The following is a 10,502-nucleotide window of genomic DNA, read 5'->3' on the forward strand; positions in this document are numbered from 1 at the left end:
ATACTAGGTGTAGAGGGAATTTCAAAGGAGATTGAAGATACGGCTCTTACCCTGGTCCAGAATCTAGTGAGCAAAATATCCACATGAAATAACCAGAGAATAATTACAAAGAAATATAAACCATGTAAGATAAATATATGCCTGAAAGCTTAGAAGAATTAGAGAAAAGAAAGTGTGAAAAGGAAAGCCACATCATTTACATGGGAATATACTGCAGAGAGTATAAAGAAATAGACAGTTTTTTATTATGTGACAATGCACACTGTCACAATGGTATGGTGATATGATTGTTGGAAAGATACTTATCCCAGCTAAGCCTGTATGAGTTCCTTCAATGTGGCATAAGAATACAACTTAAGATGCAAAGACAGCTACACAGAACAGGAGTCACATGGAAGCAGTCCTCATCAGAGGGAAAACATGAAGGCATCCATAGCTGATATTCTCCCTAATTGGGGTGAGGATCCTATCTTTGAGATGGGGGTGGGATGAGGGGAGGAGTTGTAACTACCTAGTCCCTCTCAACTGCTTTTGAGAATCTGGCTATGTGCCTACGTGATCAACAGGTGCAAATAACACATTTTCGAATGCTTTTTGTTAGAATGATTGAATCAAGAGTCACTTTCCCAGATGTACCACCTCCTCTGTAGGCCTAGACTTTAGGCCTTCCTAAAGTCTATTCCTTTAGTCCAGGGTTTCTCAACCTGGCACCGTTGGCATTTGGGGCTGGATAAGTTGTTGTGAGGTGCTGTCTTGTGCATTATAGGATGCTTAGCAGCGTCCGTGGCCAGTAGACCCTCACCTCAAGTTGTGACAGCCAACAGTGTCTCCAGACATTGCCACATGTCCCGGGTCGGGGGAGTGGGAGGGCAAAATCACCCTTGTGAGAACCACTGCTCTAGTTATAAACCTCTAAAAGTAAATAAAAATATACATGTCTAAACATTTACCAACCTTACATGGAGGTAGACACTGAGACTTACAAGGACGTGCTCTATGTTTTGCTTTCCTTTGTCCAGCTCTCCTTAGTAATGCCATTAGACTCATTCTGGAAAGAAAATCTTTTTTTTTTCCCCTTTCCAAGGATGTGCTGTAGAATTTTTGATCCTCATAGCCTCATAAGTCTAGTTTTGACCCAGAAGTCAGGACCTCTGTCACTTCATGATACTGGAAACCTGTCCAGGTTTGAAGAGCATGTTGTTTATACTACTTTGTTCTATTTTATGCATAATATCTACCTCTGTGTCTTCTTCAGACCTCAGATCCAGAGAAACAGTTTATATGAAGAAAGCATAGTAATGAGAGGTCTGGTTGTGTCCAAAGGAATAAGATGTGTGATTATATATTATATTGTTCCTAAAAACTCTTGGCAAGTCAAAGTTCATCCAAAATCACTCTGATCATTTAAACCAATATTTTGTGTCCCAAAATAGACTTGAATACCTCAAAACATGTTAGGGCTCAGAATAAAAGTTTAACAGTAAAAAATACCTTACATTTATATAGTGAGTAGCAGTTTGCTAAATGTGATCACCTCCTTTCTTGGTGACTAACAGCTGTAGCATTTGAGACTGTGGAATAATTCCACATTCAGTGATTAATCTTTGGGCTTCCTTGCACCCCAGTTTTTTTTGTTTTTTTTTCTTTTCTGGGTTTTTTGGCTGCGTTGGGTCTTCATTGCTGCGTGCGGGCTTTCTTTAGTTGCGACGAGCAGGGTCTACTCTTTGTTGCAGTGCACGGGCTTCTCATTGCAGTGGCTTCTCTAGTTGCAGAGCATGGGCTCTAGGCGTGCAGGCTTCAGTAGCTGTGGCACGTGGGCTCAGTAGTTGTGGTGTACGGGCTTAGTTGCTCCACGGCATATAAGATCTTCCCGGACCAGGGCCCGAACCCATGTCCCCTGCATTGGCAGGCAGATTCTTAACCACTGAGCCACCAGGGAAGTCCCGCACCCCAGTATTTTTTGAAAATATTTTTAGTAGAAAGGCATTTGGTACAGTTTAATATTTTTGTGGTGTGAACGATTTGGTTGGTGGCTTGTAGCATAAACCAAACCAAAATTGCCATAAACCAAAATCAGAATCGTTTGAAGAATGCCCCCAAAATGTCTCATCAGCAGTAGCAGTGGAGTTTGAGAAAACGTCACTGATGACATCAAAGTATCAAGCCATTGACTTCACGAGACAGAGAACAAGAATGAGGCATTGTGAGCTCTGGAGTCAGACTACCTGGGTTTAAATCCAACTTTGACCACTTAGTGACTCTGTGGCATTTGAACAAATTACTTAGCCTATCACTGACTTTTTCCCCCCTCCCTGTAAAAATGGTAATAACAATAATACCTACTGCATAAAGTTTTTGTGAGGATTAAAGAGTTATTATATGTAAAGCACTGACAATTGTACCAGCAGTATGTTAAATGCAATGTTAGCTGCTATTATTATTTATAAAGGAATAGGTATAGGTATATCTTTGCCTGTTAGACTCTACAGTACATGGCCCCATTTCAGACTATATGATCTCACGTTTTGGAAGGAACATGAAATGTGCTGTTCAAGGACTCCATTACCTCTGCTTATGGTCATGGGTGATGCTTAGGTTCCACATAGTCATTGTGTGCATTGGATGTGTGTAACAATTCTTCATAAAGAATAATAACCAGTAACATTCGGCATATTAATTCCTGTGCCAAGGTACCACCTTAACTCTATTTTATTTAGCTTATTGAAAGAGAGCGTCACCATATAATATGAATTTTCAGAAACAAAAGCTCTTCATTCCCAAAGGGTGAGTGATAAGTAATAGTATTTGCTTTAGCAAATGCAGGTAAACTTGTGTATGTTTTGACTTTAGGGAAATTAATCTGCAGACTTTCCTGCAGCAAACAGAAGAAGACTAAAGCCTTACATCCAGAAGGATGATAAGAGAATAAAACAATGAGAACCATATCTCAGCCCAGAATAAAACATGGACAACCAACTTTCAAACTTTGCTTGATGATAATCTCATTTCAAGAGATGGTTAGAAGGGATAAAAGTTTAGTATCTTCTTCATAATGTTTTGACAATCCTGAAGTTTCAGTCATGTAAACTTTCTGTCTCCTGTATACTACCCTTTGAGGACTTTTATGCTATATGACAATAGTGAGAAAGAGTTTATCTGTTGACCATGTGCTATTGTAGACAATACTGGAAGAATGAAATGTATTGTTAGAAGGAAATTGCAAGGCCTGATTGATGTTTGAGAAACTGTAGGCACAAATGTCATGGCACCTTAATCAGGATTCTTTATAAGGTTTTGGACCCATTCTTCTCAGTCTTAGGGCTTCTAATCATTCTTGGTTTTATATCCACAAGTGAGGTCTGGGAATTCTTAAGTGAAGAGTTTTTAAAAGCCAAGAATATGACTCTACTCTCTAATTTTGTTACTATTGTTGCACTCAGTTTTCTGAATTCCTTCATCAGAGCTGTTTCTCATAGCCAAGTTTGTCCTAAAAGCCTCATAAATTGAAGAAAACAATCTTCAGGATTTAGTCTGAAAATGAGAGGCAATATTAACACTTTTCAACAGCATCAAGTAAGTTTCGAAAGCTATGCAGTGCATCGCATTCCAAACTATTCTACCAAATACTCTAATCTTGTTCTGTGTTACTGGAAGTTGCCTATGCCCTAAGCATCTACTATGTCATTTAAGTTACTTTCATATTTAATGAAACCATCTAAAATCTGAAGCAAAGGAATTGGAGTTCCAATTCCAGCAGTTGACAGCTCACTCAGTTGTAGATGGGCAAGATATCAAAAAGGTTTTCTTTTTTAAAATATTGTTTATCAAGTTTTAGAATCAGGTTTTATAACTCTGGAATCTGATTTACAAAAATGGTTTGTAGATGTCCACTTTAAAGACTATGGGTAATCAACATTTTTTAAGGAACAGTCAACATTGTTCAGTAGTTTCTCAATCATTAAAATCACCATAAGACAAAATTACTTTTTTTCCCCCCTGAGACACTTCCCTTTGTGGCACTTAATATGACATTCTCTTGGCATTCTCTGTTGTTTCATTCCAAATCCACACACAACACAACTGGCCTCGTCACATTTTGAATCAGATTTTGGAAAGCCCAGAGGGAGAAACCAGATACTACATTCATTTTATTCTAGACAGATGGCTCTCGATAGGAATTTCCACTGAGGTATGGTTCATGAAGCGACAGTGGATACTATTCTCTCATTGAATAGCAAAACAAAGCAGTTTACATTAAAAGTGCACAGATATCCCAGCCTCACGCAGTGAGATAAGAGCCCACTTCCAACTTCTCACAATAGGAGATCCTTCTGGCCCTGTCAATTTTGACAAAAAACCAAGATCCCATCTGCTCTGAGAAAGCTTTGGAGGCTCATGCAAAGCTCAGCTGGTTGTTACTCAGGGATAAAATTCAAAGTAATGGACCTTCCTCTGCTTTTTAATTTTTTTTTTTTAAATACAGTCATAGCTATGTATTTTATCCTTTGGCAGGATTTTTGCTCTTACTCATTACTGTGTGTTTAGTAGTGTTCTAAAAATGATATAGTGCCACATCAACAGCAAATGAAATAAAACATGTGTGTGGCCAGGCACTGCTTTGCAAACCATAGACTACCCCTCTCAATCATGCTACCTGTCAAGTATCAAACCTGATCATTGACATCAACTGAAAGACCTCATTTACGTGTCACTTAATTTGGATTTATTAAGCCCAGAGAGGAAGCCTAGGGTGATTAAATGCAAACGTTGACACTTTAGTAATCTTTCTAGCCCTTTGTAGTAAATTGCCCCATGGTTAATATAGAGAAAAATTTTTAATTACTCAGAATGTTATATATGGATCTTAAGGATTAAATATCACCAGTGGACTTGCATCTCCACTGCTGGACTGGTATTATGCATGGAGCAGTATTCATTCAGAAGGTACTTACTGAGTGGCTACTCTGTGGCAGGCACTGTTCTAGGTACATATCCTCAGAACCTAAGGCAGTTCAGTGTATGGTTTAGAGACAGAGAGTTCTAATTACATTTCTGTCATTTACTAGCTCCTTTATTCATTTTTTATTTTTTGGGAATTAATCTTTCTTTGGCATAGTTTCTTCAGCTGTAAAGTATAAATAATAACAGTGACCAACTCATAGCATTGTTGTGAGAGTTAAATGAGTTGAGAGGAAGCATGTGTGCAAGCACAGCTATTAGAACAGTGCTCAGTAAGCTCAGCTGCTCTCATTATTGCCATTATTATGAGAAGGAGAAAGGGTCTTATATTGGTCCACTCTGTCTGAAAGTTCTACCATTCATAATTTCTTTGGCTTAAGAAAGTACATGTGTTATCCAGCGGCCTAATACATCAACAGCTATTGATACCAAAACATAAACTGATTATTAGGATTACCCCAAAAGAAAGCACGTCCCTAAGGGTATGGGACTGAGGGGCAGTGTTGTTTTTATGAGAGTGAGAAGTTTATTAATGAAAGGAGGAAACACATTACATTAGGGTTCATTGCCACAGTGGGCATTGTGGTCATCCGAAAGACAGTACAAGGTCTTGCATCCCTGGCTAGGGATAATTGAAAAGTGGGTGGAGGGGCCCTGAATATAAGATTCTCAGGTTTTCCCAAGGCCAGACTTGGCCTTAAGTTATATCTTTTTGCTATTAAAATGTGAACATGGAGAATAGGATCTGCAAGAAAAAATATGCTTCAGTTAACAAGCATACACAGACTGCCTGGGTTCAAAACCTGAATATGCCACTTAATAGTAGAGTAACCTTGAGCGTATTCCTTAACTGACCTTTGACATCCATAAAACGAGCATGATAAAATTCTGTGGGGCTGCTGACAATTAAATTAGACCTAGAAACAATGTCTGACAGAAAAAACTCAGTAAATATTAGCCTCTATCATCGTTATTGTACTTTGCTATTATTGGAGCTGCTTTGTTTTAATTATTTAGTTTCTTTCCAAATTTAGTTTCTGAATTTGAAGTTCAAGTTCCAAATCTTTTTTAGCCTCATTTTATTATAGTTTCAGTATTCTACCAGTGATCTCAATCGTACCAATATAAAATTAGTTTGTTGACGAAGTAGCAAATTTGAAAGCAAAGTTATTTTCTTGGTTCCATGTCTAGTTGAAATTCTAACACTAGAATTTGGGCAGATCTCCTTGTATTTTAGTCCCTATCTGCAAAATTAAAAATACTATCTAAACTTGGTTTCATTTACAAATTACATATAGCATGTGAAAACTGCCCCTCGGGTTCCTAAAATTCAGACTTTTTAAGGAGTTAAGTTGATGATTAACCTAATCAGATTCCATTTGCTCATAACACTTACGAATTCCATTTTTGATATCATGAATGACAAAGTTTTAAAGAACTGCTGGGTAATCCTAAATTGCTCCACTGAGCAGGTTAACAATTACTATTAGTATCATTTTAAATATGTGCAAAAGTATTGGTGTAGGGACAGTAAAACTTCATTAACGGAGGTAACTACAACTGGAGATGTAGGAAAATTTGACCTGAATTGAGTCCTGTGTTCACAGTGTATAATGGAAGAATTTTCTAAGCAAAATGATAGTATTCTCTCTTTGGTCTTCACCTATTCTTATAAAAGTTTCTGAAACCCATTTACTCTATAATGAATATATTTGTTAATTGCTTAAAATGTTATACCTCCATTAAGATAGTTATAGTTTATCACCAAGCATGAAGCTCAAGGAATGAAGCTCAGATTGTGGAATTCCAGCTGCCATCCAGTGGGAATGGTAGGTATTTTTTGGACAGAGGAAGTAGCCTTAAGTAGCCTTTAAGTAGCCTTAAGTGCATCAGGTAGATGCCTCGTCCCCAAAGGCTGGTTCATCTTATTTCAGTCTAGATGCTACTGTCTACACATCACACACATCACACTTTAGAACAGAAGTAGCAGATATATTTTAGCTCATTTGGCAATAGTTGATTGTCAGTAATTACATGAATTTCGGTTGAGAAGAGTTCTGAGACCAAGTCCAAATTAGCAGAAAAGAGTATGTCATTTATTAACACTGAATGAAGGAAATGTGTGAAGTATTTATAATCCCGATTCTAATCCTGAACCTTGAATTCGCCAAGGGCATAGACTGTGTCTTACTCATTTTTGTACCACTAGTGCCCAACATGGAACACTCTGTGGCTCTTAATAAATTTTTATTAAAATTAAAATTTTATATTTTAATAAATATGAATTTATGAATTCATATTCATAAAATACTTTGCACTATATATACACATACTTTTTTCTCTGAGAGATCTTAATTGTAATTATCTTTTATGTTAAAAAAAGAAGATACAAGCACAGAAATGAAGAATGACTTGTACCATCATCTGAGAGCAAATGGACTGAAAACCTGTGACTAGAACCCACTGCTTCTCATTCTCTCAGTCCTGGTCCCAGTCTAGTCCTAGTCTCTTTGGCCAAGAGCTTTCGGATTGCTATGAAGGAGATCTTACACATACTAACCAATTTTTTTTCATACTTTCCCAAGGTCTGTCGAGTTGCTTATGAAATCATGCAAACACTGCATCCCGATGCCTCTGCAAACTTCCATTCTTTGGATGACATCTACTATTTTGGAGGCCAAAATGCCCACAACCAGATTGCCATTTATGCTCACCAACCTCGAACTGCAGATGAAATCCCCATGGAACCTGGAGATATCATTGGTGTGGCTGGAAATCATTGGGATGGCTATTCTAAAGGTGTCAACAGAAAACTGGGAAGGACGGGCCTATATCCCTCCTACAAAGTTCGAGAGAAGATAGAAACAGTCAAGTACCCCACATATCCTGAGGCTGAGAAATAAAGCTTAGATGGACGAGAAAGACAACCAAACTCAGTTCAAACTGTTTGAGCCAACCAGTAGATGAAGAAGGCCCCAACCTAACAACTCATGAGTCAACACCCTCATCGCCAGGAGCAGCTGGGATCTGACAGATGCTTCATTGGTGGAATTCCTCTTTAACAAGGGCTACCGTGCCCTCAAAACCATGCACAGTCCGATAATGTACTCACGTATAACATACAAACAGGTTGTTTTCTACTTTACCCGTTCTTTGAAGATTATGTCCCCATGAAACAAACACTGCCACATTGTCTAATTTAAGTGACACAGACATTTTGTGTGAGACTTCAAACATGGTGCCTATATCTGAGAGACCTATGTGACCTAATGAGATGACTCAAATAGCTCCCTCCTGTGGGGAGCTTGATTCTTAGCCAGTGGTGGTATTGTAACCACTGAATTCACTCCAATCAACAGATTCAGAATGAGAATGGATGTTTTTGTCTGGAATTTTTTTTTGAGTAATTGTACCAGTTCATCCACCTCATCATTAATAAGTGAAGGATACAACAGAAAATAAAATATTCATACTCCATTAGGAACTTTTGTAAAACAATACCATGAACAGATTCTTTAGTACTCAATGTTTCCGGACATTCTCTTTGATAACAAAAAATAAATTTTAAAAAGAGGGATTTTGTAAAGTTTCTAGAATTTTATATCATTAGATGATGATGTGGCCAGCTTTATAGTGGAAAATGTTGATAAAAAGAGTTTTATAGTTCTGCTTTACTTTTTTTTTTTTTTTTTTTTCTGTTTCAGATTGAGTGGCTTAGCTCAGAGAATCATTGGTCCATTTTAACACTGAAAACTGAGTTTAGTTGGTGCACATTACAGAGTTGCTCAGAACCATCTTAGGGAAATTTTATTTTATTATTTTGGACATTGTTTATTTGATTTAATTGAATCAAATAATCATACTCCTCACTGCCAGAGGAACGATCCCCTCCACTTCCAAGCTAACAATTTCAGGCTTGTTCTTTCTTATTGTGGCTATTGTCACTTTTTGTGAGTTGAGACCTGTTGTTTTATCCAGGAAATGATTTGTGCCCTTTCCTATCATGTCGTGCTTTTGAGAGTACCAGGAATCTGTGGGGTTGGGAAGCTGGTTCTGTTTCCTTTTTTTTTTTTTTTTTTTAATTAATTACTTAATTAATTTATTTATTTATTTACTTTTGGCAGCATTGGGTCTTCATTGCTGTGCGCAGGCTGTCTCTATTTGCAGCGAGCGGGGGCTACTCTTTGTTGCAGTACACAGGCTTCTTATTGCGGTGGCTTCTCTTGTTGTGGAGCACAGGCTCCAGGTGCGTGGGCTTCAGTAGTTGTGGCTCACAGGCTCAGTAGTTGTGGCTCGAGGGCTCTAGAGCACAGGCTCAGTAGTTGTGGTGCATGGGCTTAGTTGCTCCCTGGCATGTGGGATCTTCCCAGACCAGGGCTCGAACCCATGTCCCCTGCACTGGCAGGTGGATTCTTAACCACTGAGCCATGAGGGAGGTCCCTGGCTCTGTTTCTGAAGTATGCATCTCATACTACATAGAGTTTGGTGAACAAAGGAGAGGAACCAGTATGAGACCCAAAATGGACTTGGGATTAACTCTTCCAAATACTTCCTTTTAGTAATTCCACATCAGAATCACTTTGGAAGACAAGACTTTGATGCTCTCTCTGCTTTCTCTCTGAACATCACTTTTCTCCTTATAAGAACACTTCCTCTTTTCTGTAGCCTGCCTCTTTTAGATGCCTGGTAGGAGTATTTCATAGCATTGTTTTACCTTCTGAAAGAAAAATTTGATCCATGTAGGAACCAGTAGCAGGCCTGGTATTAAATATCAGGAATCCTAGACAGAAAAGCCCTGTCCTTCACATCATCTCTAAATGAAAATACCTGTATGTAAAATATCCCCACCAAACTTCCCTATATTCTTTCTACCTCTCCTTTCAGGTCTTCCAGAACTAACCATCTAATGTCAGTAAGCAATTTTCAATTTAGTTTTGGTACAAATAAGTCGTTTGAAACAAAAATCTCCAACTAAGCAGAGGTACTTTTGAGTATGAGTTATTTTCTAATTCTCATCTCACTTGTCATCAGAGCATCAGTAACCATGGGTTTTTATTTCCTCTGCTGAGATTTCCTGTTTTTATTCATTACAAGCATGTTTTCCTTTACTTTTTGAACATCATTATAATAAATGCTTTAAAATCCTTTTCTGTTAAATCTAATATCTGAATCATCTCAAAGTTGGTCTCTATTTGTCTTTTCTCTAGAAAAAGAATCACAGTTTTCTTGTTATTCAAATGTTGAGTAAATTTAGATTGTATCCTGCATGTTATAAATGTTAATGTTGTGGATTCTGTTATATTCCTCTGAAGAGTGCTGATGTTTTTGTCTGTGTTAGCAGGCATTTAACTTCATTGAACTCAAACTGTAAACTGTGTCTTGGGCAACAGCACAAATCCCAATTATTTTATCTTTAGCTGGAGCCTGCCCCACACGTATATGGTTCAGGAGTCAGCTAGAAATTTGGGTAGATTTTACACACACAATTTGGAGCTCTCTTTCTTTGCCTTTCTATCTTCTGAGACTTCCATCCTCACTTTCCA

At 38.0% G+C, this 10,502-nt stretch overlaps 1 protein-coding gene across 6 annotated transcripts in view; it reads left to right on the forward strand.

Moving 5' to 3' along the window:
• The window catches only part of FUT8 (fucosyltransferase 8), a 336,029-nt gene extending 327,496 nt beyond the window's left edge, over positions 1 to 8,533 (forward strand). For all 6 annotated transcript variants that reach the window (XM_028496014.2, XM_055088532.1, XM_028496013.2 and 3 more), the window contains one exon: positions 7,545 to 8,533. In XM_028496014.2, coding sequence (XP_028351815.1) covers positions 7,545 to 7,862 — 318 coding nt within the window. In that variant the 3' untranslated portion in view covers positions 7,863 to 8,533. The remainder of the gene's footprint in view (positions 1 to 7,544) is intronic.
• The last annotated feature ends 1,969 nt before the right edge of the window (positions 8,534 to 10,502 follow it).

Source organism: Physeter macrocephalus, chromosome 11, assembly GCF_002837175.3.
Source record: "Physeter macrocephalus isolate SW-GA chromosome 11, ASM283717v5, whole genome shotgun sequence".
NCBI classification, from domain to species: domain Eukaryota; kingdom Metazoa; phylum Chordata; class Mammalia; order Artiodactyla; family Physeteridae; genus Physeter; species Physeter macrocephalus.